A 16,351-nucleotide genomic window follows, 5' to 3' on the forward strand; every position below is an offset into this window, starting at 1 on the left:
AAAAGTCTTCAGCTGTGATTGAAAGAACTGAGAGTTTGTTCAGATATGTGGAGCATAAAACCTGAACGCTGAAGACAGAAAGCAGACCTGATCCAGACCACCTGATAGTCTGGATGTTTCATAACGAAGCAGCAGATCAGTGATGTATTTAAACCATCAGTTCTCTGACAGACAGGAAGTGTAAAGATCTGAGAACTGGACTGATATGATCCACTTTCTAGTCTTAGTGAGGACTCGTCTGGTCCACGTTACAGTAGTCGAGTCTCCTGAAGATAAATGCAGAACTAGTTTATAAATCCTTTAATCCTTCATATATTCTCCAGGTGACAGTCAGCTGACTCTCAGGTCTGAGTCCATGACGACACCAAGCTTTCTGACTCGGTTTGTGGTTTTTAATATTAACTTTTAATTGTTCTTCCTCGGCTGCAAAAACAATGACTTCACTTTTATCTTTGTTTAAACTCTGACACATTCAATCACTGATGTGTTCAATGCTCTTACTGCAGATGAGTGACGATTATAAGAAGTTTATCTGGTGTTTTGTACTTTATTCCTCTTTATAATCACGTCTGTGATTTATAATGTTTTATTATCAGCAGCAAACACTGACTGTTGTTTCACTTTAAAAGTCGTCACAGGAAGCAGCTGAAGGATTTTACGCTGCAGCTGCTGCTGACAGCTGATCACCGACAGTCAGCACGAGACAGTCAGCGCGAGACACAGAGAGAGAGAGAGAGTACCCCGAGGTAGTATTATAGTAGTATTACAGTATAGTACACTGAGGTAGTATTATAGTAGTATTATAGTATAGTACACTGAGGTAGTATTATAGTAGTATTACAGTATAGTACACCGAGGTAGTATTATAGTAGTATTACAGTATAGTACACTGAGGTAGTATTATAGTAGTATTATAGTGGTATTACAGTACAGTACACTGTGGTAGTATTACAGTATAGTAGCCTGTGGTAGTATTACAGTACACTGTGGTAGTATTACAGTATAGCAGCCTGTGGTAGTATTACAGTACACTGTGGTAGTATTACAGTATAGTAGCCTGTACTCCAGTATTCCCAGTGATGGCTAAGTGGGGGGAAGGAGATCCTCGGTGGATCGTGGAGGACCGAGCCGACGCCACCAACGTCAACAACTGGCACTGGTCTGTTTGACTGTTTTTATCATTAACAGTGTTGAAATGTTGCTTCTCTTAACATCATTTGTCAGATTTCATCTTAAGCACAAACTTAACTTTCTAACTGAGTTGTTCTGTGTCAGAAAACAGATTCATTTAAAATCAATCAGAGAATCAGACAAACGATGAAAAGCTTATTTTCAAATGTTTCGTGTTCAGTTTGATGAGTGTTATAATAATCAGACAGAAGCAATAAGAGAGTAAAGCTGACGAGACGAGTTCAACACTACAACAGGCTGATCGTATCCATGGCAACGACAACAACCAAAACTGCTCACAGATTTCAACTTTTTCATTTTTATAGAAAGTAGGCCTATTAATTTATTGTCTTTGTGTGTGTGTGTGTGTGTGTGTGTGTGTGTGTGTGTGTGTGTGTGTGTGTGTGTGTGTTGAGGAGTTATATGACCCTCCAGCTGGATCAGCACATGTTCAGATATTTTTATCTGCTGTGACGTCAGGGGGCGGGGCTTTACTGGAGGGGCGGGGCTTCAGTGACTTTATGAACAAGAGATTTTTTCTTCCTATTTGTCCGGACTGAAACATCAGAAACAAAATGCAACGTGTCAATATTATTTTCATGTCAACTACCAATAAATATCAGCATTTCTGTATATTGACAAGTGAACTTCTGACTCTGATCAGCTGCTCTGAAATCAAAAACTCTGAGTTTCCCATCTTGAGGTTCATCAACTCAGAGTTCAGGGTTTGACTCAGAGTTTGCTGAACCTGCTTTCTGAAACAGACCCATCATCACACAGTTGTCTCATGTTATTCTGACTGCAGTGATGGAATCAGAGAATAAAATCATCCAGGTTAACTGTTCACCATCAGTTAACCATGGTGATGTACCCCAGTAAGAAGCAAACCACTGTTGTAACCTTCAAAACCCAGAGTTACACCTGAGGTTACCTCACTAACCACAAATCCTGCTTCATGGTACAGTACAGTACAGAACAGTGCAGTACAGTACAGTACAGTACAGTACAGAACACTACAGTACAGAACAGTACAGAACACTACAGTACAGTACAGTACAGAACACTACAGTACAGAACAGTACAGTACAGTACAGAACAGTACAGTACAGTACAAAACAGAACAGTACAGAACACTACAGTACAGTACAGTACAGAACACTACAGTACAGAACAGTACAGTACAGTACAGAACAGTACAGTACAGTACAAAACAGAACAGTACAGAACAGTACAGTACAGTACAGAACAGAACAGTACAGAACAGTGCAGTACAGTACATTACAGTACAGTGCACTACAGAACAGTGCAATACAGTACAGTACAGTGCAGTACAGTACAGTGCAGTACAGAACAGTGCAATACAGTACAGTACAGAACAGTGCAGTACAGTACATTACAGTACAGTACAGAACAGTACAGTACAGTACAGTACAGTACAGTACAGAACAGAACAGAACAGTACAGTACAGAACAGAACAGTACAGTACAGTATAGTACAGTACAGTACAGTGCACTACAGAGCAGTGCAATACAGTACAGTACAGTACAGAGCAGTGCAATACAGTACAGTACAGTACAGTAAATTACAGTACAGTACAGTACAGTACAGAACAGTACAGAACAGTGCAGTACAGTACAGTACAGAACAGAACAGTACAGTATAGTATAGTATAGTACAGTACAGTACAGTGCACTACAGAGCAGTGCAATACAGTACAGTACAGTACAGAGCAGTGCAATACAGTACAGTACAGTACAGTACAGTAAATTACAGTACAGTACAGTACAGAACAGTACAGAACAGTGCAGTACAGTACAGTACAGAACAGTACAGAACAGTGCAGTACAGTACATTACAGTACAGTGCAGTACAGTGCACTACAGAGCAATGCAATACAGTACAGTACAGAACAGTACAGAACAGTGCAGTACAGTACAGTACAGTACATTACAGTACAGTGCAGTACAGTACAGTGCAGTACAGTGCAGTACAGAACAGTGCAGTACAGTACAGTGCAGTATAGAACAGTGCAGTACAGAACAGTACAGAACAGTGCAGTACAGAACAGTGCAGTACAATACAGAACAGTACAGAACAGTGCAGTGCAGTACAGTACATTACAGTACAGTGCAGTACAGTACAGTGCAGTACAGAACAGTGCAATACAGTACAGTACAGAACAGTACAGTACAGTGCAGAACAGTACAGTACAGTACAGTACAGTACAGTACAGTACAGTACAGTACAGTACAGAACAGTACAGTACAGAACAGTACAGTACAGTGCAGAACAGTACAATACAGTACAGAACAGTGCAATACAGTACAGTACAGAACAGTACAGAACAGTGCAGTACAATACAGAACAGTACAGAACAGTACAGAACAGTACAGTGCATTACAGAACAGTGCAATACATATACAAATATACCCGCCTCAATATGTAACAATAGTCAAAATGCAGAACACAGGAGCAGAAATAGACATTATATCATTTCTCTGTCACATATTCAGACTGGCATCTCTGCACAGAGGAAAATCTTCATGAAAGACTTCTTACCAAAAGTTATATTTTATTTCAGTTCATGACAATGTATGTATAATGAAATAATGATGTAATGTTCATATTGTGTCTGTAATATTTGTTTACTGAATGTTTTCTGTTAAAAGTTCATCAGCACATCTGAAGTAAATCTGAATCTTAACAATCAAATAACAATGAGGAGTTTCTATAAAATGTCATGTTCAGGTGACAGCAGGTGTTTCCCATCATGCACTGCGGTCTGTCAGTTGGTGAAGAACAGTTGTGGCCGCCTCGATCTTGTGAGGTCATTGTTGTTATGTGATAACATCAGAGCGAGTCGGGATCAAGTTGGACAGAAGTCTAAGCGGCTGCATTGTGCATGAGTTTGTAATGTTTACAGCATTCAGTCTGTTGCTCTGTGGACACGATTCACTTGTTGTGTCATATCATAGAATCAACTCTTCTTCTTCTCTGTGCGTCAGGACAGAGCGTGATGTCAGCAGCTGGTCATCGGAGCGCCTCCGTCAGCTGCTGCTGGCGATTCGGGTGGAGGGGTCAGAGGGCATCTGTCAGCTGACCGACGTCTCCAAACTGGACGGAGAAGCTTCCATCAACAACCGCAAAGGAAAACTCATCTTCTTCTATGAGTGGCAGCTGAGAGCCGGCTGGCTGGGTCAGTGTGATGTCACTGAAGCCGGTGTGATGTCACTGTCAGTATGATGTCACTGACTTAAATGAGATGTCACTGAAGTGAATGCTGACATCACACAGGTGCTCTTCTTCTGTGGTGCAGTGTAGCTGACTGTGTCCTGTCTACAGGAACGTCCAGGAGTGGTGTGAAGTTCAGAGGAACCATCGAAGTGTCAAACCTGTCTGACGAGAATGACACAGATGACCTCGATGTGAGTCAACAATGTCCTGATCATATTGATGACATATGACTGTATAAATGACTGTATAGATGACTGTATGGATGACTGTATGGATGACTGTATGGATGACTGTATGGATGACTGTATAGATTGTATAGATGACTGTATGGATGACTGTATGGATGACTGTATAGATGACTGTATTGATGACTGTATGGATGACTGTATAGATTGTATAGATGACTGTATGGATGACTGTATGGATGACTGTATAGATGACTGTATGGATGACTGTATTGATGACTGTATGGATGACTGTATGGATGACTGTATGGATGACTGTATAGATTGTATAGATGACTGTATGGATGACTGTATGGATGACTGTATAGATGACTGTATGGATGACTGTATGGATGACTGTATGGATGACTGTATTGATGACTGTATGGATGACTGTATGGATGACTGTATAGATTGTATAGATGACTGTATGGATGACTGTATGGATGACTGTATGGATGACTGTCTGGAGAACTGTATGGACGACTGTATGGATGACTGTATAGATTGTATAGATGACTGTATTGATGACTGTATGGATGACTGTATAGATTGTATAGATGACTGTATTGATGACTGTATGGATGACTGTATAGATTGTATAGATGACTGTATTGATGACTGTATGGATGACTGTATTGATGACTGTATGGATGACTGTATTGATGACTGTATGGATGACTGTATGGATGACTGTATGGATGACTGTATAGATGACTGTATGAATGACTGTATTGATAACTGTATGGATGACTGTATTGATGACTGTCTGGAGAACTGTATGGACGACTGTATGGATGACTGTATAGATTGTATAGATGACTGTATGGATGACTGTATGGATGGCTGTATGGATGACTGTATGGATGACTGTATAGATGACTGTATAGATTGTATAGATGACTGTATGGATGACTGTATGGATGACTGTATAGATGACTATGGATGACTGTATGGAGGACTGTATTGATGACTGTATGGATGACTGTATGGAGGACTGTATGGATGACTGTATTGATGACTGTATGGATGATTGTATGGAGGACTGTATGGAGGACTGTATGGAGGACTGTATGGATGACTGTCTGGAGAACTGTATGGACGACTGTATGGACGACTGTATTGATGACTGTATTGATGACTGTATGGATGACTGTATGGAGGACTGTATGGAGGACTATATAGATGACTGTATGGATGACTGTATGGATGACTGTATAGATGACTGTATTGATTACTGTATGGATGACTGTATAGATGACTGTATAGATGACTGTATGGATGACTGTATGGATGACTGTATAGATGACTGTATTGATGACTGTATGGATGACTGTATAGATGACTGTATTGATGACTGTATGGGTGACTGTATAGATGACTGTATTGATGACTGTATGGATGACTGTATTGATGACTGTATGGATGACTGTATAGATGACTGTATTGATGACTGTATGGATGACTGTATAGATGACTGTATGGATGACTGTATGGATGACTGTATAGATGACTGTATTGATGACTGTGTGGATGACTGTATAGATGACTGTATTGATGACTGTATGGATGACTGTATGGATGACTGTATAGATGACTTTATTGATGACTGTATGGATGACTGTATAGATGACTGTATTGATGACTGTATGGATGACTGTATAGATGACTGTATGGATGACTGTATGGATGACTGTATAGATGACTGTATTGATGACTGTGTGGATGACTGTATAGATGACTGTATTGATGACTGTATGGAGGACTGTATAGATGACTGTATAGATGACTGTATGGATGACTGTATGGATGACTGTATGGAGGACTGTATAGATGACTGTATTGATGACTGTATGGATGACTGTATGGAGGACTGTATGGATGACTGTATTGATGACTGTATGGATGACTGTATGGATGACTGTATAGATGACTGTATTAATGATTGTATAGATGACTGTATTGATGATATATTGATTGTTATGTCCTGGTCCAGATCACAGCATCTTTGTGTAAAGACCAGCCCAACACATCGCTCCTTGACCTCATGAAGAAGAGCGGCGTGCAGGAGGTGCGGAGGGTTCTGGGCGAATACGTCCACCAGCTGAAGTCAGGTTGGTTACCCAGGATGCACCGAGACAAATCAATCAGTGAATTGTATGATGTCACTGTAGTGAACTGGCGGGACCTCTGGCTTTACAGAATTTAGCCAGGGGATGATCCTACCCACTGCCACTGCCACTGGACCGACACCGACACCACCTCAGAACAAAAAGAACCAGATCAAGACCAGTAAGACCCAGGTAGAATTTAGTTAAACTACAGGTAGAGTTTAGTTAAACTACAGATAGATTTAAGTTAAACTACAGGTAGAGTTAGGTTAAACTATAGGTAGAGTTAGGTTAAACTACAGGTAGAGTTTAGTTAAACTACAGGTAGAGTTAAGTTAAACTACAGGTAGATTTAAGTTAAACTATAGGTAGAGTTAGGTTAAACTACAGGTAGAGTTAGGTTAAACTACAGGTAGAGTTAGGTTAAACTATAGGTAGAGTTTGGTTAAACTACAGGTAGAGTTTAGTTAAACTACAGGTAGAGTTTAGTTAAACTACAGGTAGAGTTAGGTTAAACTACAGGTAGATTTAGGTTAAACTACAGGTAGAGTTAAGTTAAACTACAGGTAGAGATTGGTTAAACTACAGGTAAAGTTTGGTTAAACTATAGGTAGAGTTAGGTTAAACTACAGGTAGAGTTTAGTTAAACTACAGGTAGAGTTTGGTTAAACTACAGGTAGAGTTTAGTTAAACTACAGGTAGAGTTTGGTTAAACTACAGGTAGAGTTTAGTTAAACTACAGGTAGAGTTTGGTTAAACTACAGGTAGAGTTTAGTTAAACTACAGGTAGAGTTTGGTTAAACTACAGGTAGATTTAGGTTAAACTACAGGTAGAGTTAAGTTAAACTACAGGTAGAGATTGGTTAAACTACAGGTAGAGTTAAGTTAAACTACAGGTAGAGATTGGTTAAACTACAGGTAGAGTTTGGTTAAACTACAGGTAGAGTTTAGTTAAACTACAGGTAGAGTTTGGTTAAACTACAGGTAGATTTAGGTTAAACTACAGGTAGAGTTAAGTTAAACTACAGGTAGAGTTTAGTTAAACTACAGGTAGAGTTTGGTTAAACTATAGGTAGAGTTTAGTTAAACTACAGGTAGAGTTTAGTTAAACTACAGGTAGAGTTTAGTTAAACTACAGGTAGAGTTTGGTTAAACTACAGGTAGATTTAGGTTAAACTACAGGTAGAGTTAAGTTAAACTACAGGTAGAGATTGGTTAAACTACAGGTAAAGTTTGGTTAAACTACAGGTAGAGTTTAGTTAAACTACAGGTAGAGTTAGGTTAAACTACAGGTAGAGTTTAGTTAAACTACAGGTAGAGTTTGGTTAAACTACAGGTAGAGTTAAGTTAAACTACAGGTAGAGTTTGGTTAAACTACAGGTAGAGTTTGGTTAAACTACAGGTAGAGTTAGGTTAAACTATAGGTAGAGTTTAGTTAAACTACAGGTAGAGTTTAGTTAAACTACAGGTAGAGTTTGGTTAAACTACAGGTAGAGTTTAGTTAAACTACAGGTAGAGTTAAGTTAAACTACAGGTAGAGTTTAGTTAAACTACAGGTAGAGTTTGGTTAAACTACAGGTAGAGTTTGGTTAAACTACGGGTAGAGTTTAGTTAAACTACAGGTAGAGTTAAGTTAAACTACAGGTAGAGTTTAGTTAAACTACAGGTAGAGTTTAGTTAAACTACAGGTAAAGTTTGGTTAAACTATAGGTAGAGTTAAGTTAAACTACAGGTAGAGTTTAGTTAAACTACAGGTAGAGTTTGGTTAAACTACAGGTAGAGTTTAGTTAAACTACAGGTAGAGTTAAGTTAAACTACAGGTAGAGTTTAGTTAAACTACAGGTAGAGTTTGGTTAAACTACAGGTAGAGTTTGGTTAAACTACGGGTAGAGTTTAGTTAAACTACAGGTAGAGTTAAGTTAAACTACAGGTAGAGTTTAGTTAAACTACAGGTAGAGTTTAGTTAAACTACAGGTAAAGTTTGGTTAAACTATAGGTAGAGTTAAGTTAAACTACAGGTAGAGTTTAGTTAAACTACAGGTAGAGTTTAGTTAAACTACAGGTAGAGTTTGGTTAAACTACAGGTAGAGTTTAGTTAAACTACAGGTAGAGTTAAGTTAAACTACAGGTAGAGTTTAGTTAAACTACAGGTAGAGTTTGGTTAAACTACAGGTAGAGTTTGGTTAAACTACGGGTAGAGTTAGGTTAAACTACAGGTAGAGTTAAGTTAAACTACAGGTAGAGTTTGGTTAAACTACAGGTAGAGTTTGGTTAAACTACAGGTAGAGTTAGGTTAAACTACAGGTAGAGTTAAGTTAAACTACAGGTAGAGTTTGGTTAAACTACAGGTAGAGTTTGGTTAAACTACAGGTAGAGTTTAGTTAAACTACAGGTAGAGATTGGTTAAACTACAGGTAGAGTTTAGTTAAACTACAGGTAGAGTTAAGTTAAACTACAGGTAGAGTTTAGTTAAACTACAGGTAGAGTTTGGTTAAACTACAGGTAGAGTTTAGTTAAACTACAGGTAGAGTTAAGTTAAACTACAGGTAGAGTTTAGTTAAACTACAGGTAAAGTTTGGTTAAACTACAGGTAGAGTTTGGTTAAACTACAGGTAGAGTTTGGTTAAACTATAGGTAGAGTTTGGTTAAACTACAGGTAGAGTTTGGTTAAACTACAGGTAGAGTTTAGTTAAACTACAGGTAGAGTTAAGTTAAACTACAGGTAGAGTTTGGTTAAACTACAGGTAGAGTTTGGTTAAACTACAGGTAGAGTTTAGTTAAACTACAGGTAGAGTTAAGTTAAACTACAGGTAGAGTTTGGTTAAACTACAGGTAGAGTTTGGTTAAACTACAGGTAGGGTATTTTTGTTCTTCTATAGATCAGTCCTGCCTCCAGGTGCTCCTCTAGCCCCGCCCCTGATCCTGCAGGTGTTCGTATCCCGACCTGCAGCTTCTCTCTGAGGGAAACCTTTCTCACATCAGCTGATGAGCTGTACAGGACCTTCATCAACCAGGAGGTACCGAACCAGGACTAACCAGGACTAACCAGGCCAAACCAGGACTAACAAGGGCTAACCAGTATAAAGTAGGATTAACAGGCCAAACCAGGACTAACCTGGCCAAATGGGGTACAAGTACCAGAACTACTGATTCTGCAGGCACATGTACTTGTACTCTGTAGTACTGTAGTAGAGTAGTAGTACTGTGGTACCGTAGTAGAGTAGTAGTACTGTGGTACTGTAGTAGAGTAGTAGTACTGTGGTACCGTAGCAGAGTATTAGTACTGTGGTACCGTAGTAGAGTAGTAATACTGTGGTACCGTAGTAGAGTATTAGTACTGTGGTACCGTAGTAGAGTAGTAATACTGTGGTACCGTAGCAGAGTATTAGTACTGTGGTACCGTAGTAGAGTAGTAATACTGTGGTACCGTAGTAGAATAGTAATACTGTGGTACCGTAGCAGAGTATTAGTACTGTGCTACTGTAGTAGAGTAGTAGTACTGTGGTACCGTAGTAGAGTAGTAATACTGTGGTACCGTAGTAGAGTAGTAGTACTGTGGTACCGTAGTAGAGTAGTAATACTGTGGTACCGTAGTAGAGTAGTAGTACTGTGGTACCGTAGTAGAGTATTAGTACTGTGGTACTGTAGTAGAGTAGTAGTACTGTGGTACCGTAGTAGAGTAGTAATACTGTGGTACCGTAGTAGAGTAGTAATACTGTGGTACCGTAGCAGAGTATTAGTACTGTGGTACTGTAGTAGAGTAGTAGTACTGTGGTACCGTAGCAGAGTATTAGTACTGTGGTACTGTAGTAGAGTAGTAGTACTGTGGTACCGTAGTAGAGTAGTAGTACTGTGTGTACCTGTGTGCAGTTTGTGCAGGTGTTCACGCGCTCGGCGGCGGCGGTGGACGGTCGTCGTGGAGGAAAGTTCCAGCTGCTGGACGGCAGCGTCAGTGGAGAGTTCACACAGTTGGTGAGGTCACAGCCCTTCAGCCAATCAGCTGTCAGTCGGTTAACTGTCTGTGTTGAGATATCACGTTGCCATGGTAACTAGGCTACCACTCCTCCCCGCAGGTACCTGACAAGAAGATCGGGATGAGGTGGCGGTTCAGGACGTGGCCCAGCGGTACGTCTGTTTTCAGAACCTCTCCTGACTTCTGATGTTTGTTGTTTATATCAGCGCTCTGACTTCTGATGTTTGTTGTTTATATCAGCGCTCTGATTTCTGATGTTTGTTGTTTATATCAGCGCTCTGATTTCTGATGTTTGTTGTTTATATCAGCGCTCTGACTTCTGATGTTTGTTGTTTATATCAGTGCTCTGACTTCTGATGTTTGTTGTTTATATCAGCGCTCTGACCTCTGAGGGGTTTTACTACGAAGCGAGTTCAACATATCCAGGCTTTCTTTGTGTGTTCTGGCTTGACAAACCCTAAACTCACGATCAGAGATACGTGGTATCACGACGGTGGATATGAACTTTCTTTGTTAACTCAGGCTTTCTGCTTCAGGCTCTGTGCGCGTCCCCATAAAAGGGGGTGTTTGTTGTGTCATTTGACTCTTTTTCCGCACAAAATGGAGCGATGGCGTGCTGCCTGCTTCAGTCGGGAGGAACAGGTCATTATAATGAAGAGCTATGAATAGTATAAATACATTATCACAGCAAAAAGCAACACTGTTGCTGCAAATAAGGAGAGAGAGGAATGCTGGCAGAAAACTGCTGATCTTGTGAATTCATTCAAATTATAAATTAGAACGAATTCATAATTAGTTAATATACTTATTTTACCACTCAGTGCACTCTCCGTGCCTCCCACATCCAGAGCTCTGAAACTTGAAACTTGATGCAGCAGATTTAATTATATTCAAGAAACGTATGTAGGTCTGACTCTGTCCCATAATGAAGGACCAGTGGAAATCACTTTAGGTTTTGGCCAAATCAAAGTGAAATTAATGTTATATGTTTAATATTATCTGTGATAAATACCAATAGACTAATCAATTTTATTTTTTGTTTAAAGTGTTTTTTATTAGTTTTTTTTGTTTTATTCGAAATACAGTTTAATATATTGTAACAAAATCCCACCCCACAAGTAATCCTAACCTATCGCACCATTACAAATTTACAATATATCAAATCAATGATAAGTCTGATAAAAGACTAATCAATTTTCGAATCGATATTTGCAGTATCAGCAGTGTTAAACAGACTTGGCAGCGAATCAGGTGGTTAGTGAAAGGGCGGTGCTTTATAACCTGCTCCGGACCAGGTTAAGTTTGCAGCATCAGTTACCATGGTGATCTAGCAGGTTAGAAGAGAGCCACCTGACTTTAGGCTCAACGTACGTCGCTAACCCACTAATCTCGCCTCGTAGTCCACCTCTCTGATGTTTGTTGTTTCCATCAGAGCACTTCGCCACCATCAGCCTGCAGCTGGAGGAGCGAGGAGACGAGACGGAGCTGAGGATGGAGTGTCGAGGAGTTCCCTCAGCGGAGGAGGACTCCACCCGGGAGGGCTGGACCCGCTTCTACTTCCAGGCCATAAAACAGACGTTTGGATACTGAACCCTGAAGCTTGTCTGACAGGCTGTCAGTGGATGACTGAGCAGCTCACATATCAGTGTCAGACTTTAACTAAACATTGCAGAAAGAGGAAGTCTCTCTTGTTCTTGGGCTCCTAGGATGTTTCAGCAGCTGTTGGACTGTCCCTTTAAAGTCTGTGATATGTTCTGTGTGACTGAATCACTGTGTAAATAAAGGATCGGACAGTTTCAGTGTGCAGATGTTGTTTCTGTTTGTCTAAACAGATTTCACGTCATGTTCCTGAGGATGACCGGCTGGTGACTGAGGAGCAGCAATAGAAAATATAACACTTCAACAACAACATACTTCCACAGCCGTTGACTTTTCCGTCTGTACAACGTTGTACTAATACGTCATGTGTGCCATGACAATAAAGTTCAATCTCATTATCTAGGTCCAGCAGGTCAGGTAGGCCACACATACTCATGGTTTGTCTTTCTGTGGATTCAACATACAGTATCTGTGATTATAAACAGAGCTGATCGTTCTCATTAACACTGATATTTGATGCCTGATAACGTAACAGCAGTACAACAACCAGTATTCAGTATCTGAGGTGAGAAAGGAAAACATCAGCACAGCTTCCTGTCTACTGTTGTCAGTTTCTTTATTCTCTGCTTTCTTTTTTCATTATTGTTTTTGTCTCTTTTTACACGTGGAGCAACAAAGACACAATGTTCAGTTTAAAATACACACAATTTACACAAAATCCTAAAAAAAATATACATAAGAACAAGAAAATCTACCAAAGTACATAAGAAACATAAAAAATATTAAAACAGTTTGATGTTTCAGTCCTTTAACAAATTATTTTCCAGATCATCAAAACTAAACATGAAGAAACTGTAGTTTAAGTATGAAAGATTTCATGAATGTGGAACAATAATTTCATATTTACAGTCATTCAAGGTATAAAAATACACAAACATCTGAATGAAAGCTTTTTACAATATGAACAACATGAGAGCTTCAATGTTAGAAAAATCCACTAAAGATGATCAGCGATCAATTTCATATGATCAAAATGATTTCAAACAAATCAACTTCAGTTTCATCCAAATCATTTCCAGTGCTGCGATGCTTTCACTGATCGATGATTAGACTGAATTTAATTTATCACTGATAGTTTTTCATTGATTTTTGTAACGCTGAAGCGTCTCAGTGGAGCTGCCAGGGGTCAAAGGTCAAACCAGATGGGGAAGTCAAAGGTCATCAGGACGGAGCTAGAAGACTTCCTCCTCCTCTGCCTCACAGCCGTAATCTGGAAACACAAATCAATTAATCAATCAACCAACCAATCCACCAACCAATCAACCAGTCAGCCAGCCAACCAACCAGTCAACAAACCAGTCAACCAACCAAACAGCCAACCAACCAATCAACCAGTCAGCCAGCCAACCAACCAGCCAACCAACCAGCCAACCAACCAGTCAACAAACCAGTCAACCAACCAACCAACCAACCAATCAGTCCCAGTCTTTAGAGCCTGGGTTTTTTATGTTAAAAGCTTGGACTGACCTCCTACAAGCTGCAGAGCACTGACACACTCCTCCTCCACCTCCACCTCCTCTTCCTCCTCCTCCTCCTCCTCCTCTTCCATGGGGGCAGAGCAATGGTCTGGTTCAGGGTCTGGTTCGGGTTCAGGGGTTGGCTCAGCAGCTGCCTCTGTTGTGGTATTGGTTGTCACAGTGGCAGCGTTCTCTCCCTGAGAAGTGAAAAACATAGATTTTGAACAGCTGCACAGAGTGTCATACACTCAGTGAGGTGGCGCAGGTGAGACAGGTGGAGATAAGTCACCTGGGAGGCAGGTTTCTTCTTCTTTGACGTGGAGGACAGGAGGGGGCGGAGCCTGGAACAAAAGGCACCAGAGAAGAGACACCACCATGTTACTGTCTGATTAAATAACAGTGAATAAGGTGACTCAGGTCAGCCTGAGTCTGTAGTCGGATAGAGGACAGAGAGGTATCTGATACCTGAACTATAGCGGACCCAGACTGGAGCCTTGAGGAACTCCACTTTAAGAGATCCAGCTCCTCCTGGAGGATTCTGAAATAAAGTTATAAAGATCTTACCTCTTCCCCATCATGCTAGCTGTGTTGGCCAGGTCCAGGTTGCTGCTGCCCGTCTTCTTGCGGCGACGACGGCTGAGTCGTTTTTGTACGGCGCTATCGGGGGGGTCAGAGGCTCTGCTGGGACTGCTGCCCCCTCCGCTTCCTGTCCCTCGACTGTTCAGGTCTCTGAGGACGTCATAGTTGATCTTACTGGAGATCTTCTTCTTCTCCAGCATCTTCTCAATGGCCTCGTTCGCTGTCGATGCCTGGATCATCTCCTTCTTCTTCTTGGACTTCTTGGGCTGGAAACAGTCGGATGTTAAACTGCATTCAGGTCATATCGGACTGACTTATATATAGTGTTTATGACAACATCCAAGTCATGATTATGACTGTGAAGCTCTGATATATCTGACTCGGCCACACATCAGCCAAAGAGTGTTTTTTATTAGCAGTGCACAGTTCACTCCACCAACTGTCATCATGAATCAGTCCATGCAGCAAATTGTGATTTGGCAATCACAATAATAATAATAAATAATAATTACAACTTTGAGACACAGTGGAGGCAAACAGGCTTTTTGACACTGATCAAAAGAAGTGAACAGTCACAGTCTCTGCAAATAAATCTTAATGAAGTACTAATAAAAAACAAAATAACTGATTGTTTTCACTCCCTCCAGGAAACTGTGATTTTGCTTTTGCGATAATTAATGCAAAGTCAGGAAATCTCTGCAGTATTTGTGCTAAATGTTGGCATCTATCAACCCCCAAAGGCAAAACCAGTGTTTTTATCAGAATTCTCTTTATTTTTACAATCAGTTATTTTAAACTATGATGATTCTGGTTAGTGATTTTAACCTACACATAGATGACACCTCAAGTTCTACTGCAGCTGAGTTTTTAAATATTACTGAGTCCCTCAATCTGGTTCAATGTGTCTCTGGCCACGGCCATAATTTATCCTTGGTGTTTACACTCAGTTTGGACTTAAAGAATGTGTCTGTGATGGACCTCTCCATCTCTGACCACCAGTGGATTTTATTTGAGACTTTGTTATAAACGTGCCACACAGTTTGAGGTAGTTACTGAACACACAGCTGATGAATTATGTTTCCTTTTTAACAAGGTAAAATAAAGTCTGTCTTTTAATTCAGATAAACAAGATGCTAAGAAAATTCACAACAACACAATATGTCTCCACTGATTCATTCATCTCTTCATGTGGCATAACTCAAGGATCAATTCTTGGACCAGTTCTGTTCTCTCTGTATTATGCTACCATTAGGGGTCATATCATTCGTCACCATAACATCTCATGTCACTGTTATGCAGATGATACACAGTTATATCTCTCCATTAAACCCTCTGAATGAAACAAGCTGGCCACACTACAGAGCAGTTTAGCTGATGTGAGCGACTAGATGTTACAAAACCTTTTGCAGCTAAACTCTGACAAAACTGAGGTGCTTATGATCAGTCCTAAGCAGCTCAAGTCCAGCCATAGCTGTCCCCTTATCCAAAACATTAAGGGCACTGCCAAGAACCTGAGGGTCATCTTTGACAGTCAGCTAAACTTTGAACAAAGCACAAAGAAATTGGTACAATCATGTTTCTAACAAGATCAGCGCAATGTTGTCTTTTAGCAATACAGAGAAATTCATTCATACTTTTACTTCCTCATACCTGGACTATTGTACCACCTTGTTTACCTGCCTCAGTGCCCGAGCTGCAGCTCAACTTCAGACTGTGCAGAACTCTGCAGCCAAACGCTCTTCTCATCACAGAAGTTTTAGCCTCTTTGCACTGATTGAAGGCTTCACATGGCACCACAGTACATCAGTGAACTACTTACTGTCCAGACAGGCCTCTTAGATCTACTGGGTTCAGCCTGCTAGCTGCTCCAGAGTCCAGTCTGAGGTCAAAGGGTGATCAAGCTTTTGCTGTGCTGGCACCTCGGCTCTGGAACTGTCTTCCAG

The 16,351-nt window shown here is 40.4% G+C and overlaps 2 protein-coding genes across 10 annotated transcripts in view; one reads left to right on the plus strand and one right to left on the minus strand.

The window, feature by feature from the left end:
• The first annotated feature begins 205 nt into the window (after positions 1-205).
• On the plus strand, positions 206-12,509 carry LOC122965677 (activator of 90 kDa heat shock protein ATPase homolog 1-like). 6 transcript variants are annotated; one of them, XM_044329846.1, is made up of 10 exons: positions 211-381; positions 630-746; positions 4,177-4,367; positions 4,514-4,596; positions 6,626-6,743; positions 6,832-6,932; positions 9,620-9,757; positions 10,611-10,712; positions 10,814-10,865; positions 12,146-12,509. In XM_044329846.1, exons 1-10 carry the CDS (start codon positions 356-358, stop codon positions 12,301-12,303), a joined length of 1,086 nt encoding a protein of 361 aa, XP_044185781.1. In that variant the 5' UTR covers positions 211-355; the 3' UTR covers positions 12,304-12,509. The 6 variants fall into 6 exon arrangements, with proteins under 6 accessions (XP_044185786.1, XP_044185781.1, XP_044185784.1 ...); XM_044329849.1 differs by lacking the exon at positions 211-381 and adding an exon at positions 1,057-1,159 and having other exon boundaries at positions 595-746; XM_044329850.1 differs by lacking the exon at positions 211-381 and adding an exon at positions 1,069-1,159 and having other exon boundaries at positions 595-746.
• Positions 12,510-12,911: 402 nt separating this feature from the next.
• LOC122965675 (transcription factor IIIB 90 kDa subunit-like) overlaps positions 12,912-16,351 on the minus strand; it is a 33,855-nt gene continuing 30,415 nt past the window's right edge. For all 4 annotated transcript variants that reach the window (XM_044329839.1, XM_044329840.1, XM_044329841.1 and 1 more), the window contains 4 exons: positions 14,394-14,674; positions 14,119-14,170; positions 13,840-14,026; positions 12,912-13,582 (listed from right to left, as the gene is read on the minus strand). In XM_044329839.1, the coding sequence (XP_044185774.1) occupies positions 13,545-13,582; positions 13,840-14,026; positions 14,119-14,170; positions 14,394-14,674 (558 nt within the window). In that variant the 3' untranslated portion in view covers positions 12,912-13,544. The remainder of the gene's footprint in view (positions 13,583-13,839; positions 14,027-14,118; positions 14,171-14,393; positions 14,675-16,351) is intronic.

This window comes from Thunnus albacares, chromosome 16, assembly GCF_914725855.1.
Source record: "Thunnus albacares chromosome 16, fThuAlb1.1, whole genome shotgun sequence".
NCBI lineage: Eukaryota > Metazoa > Chordata > Actinopteri > Scombriformes > Scombridae > Thunnus > Thunnus albacares.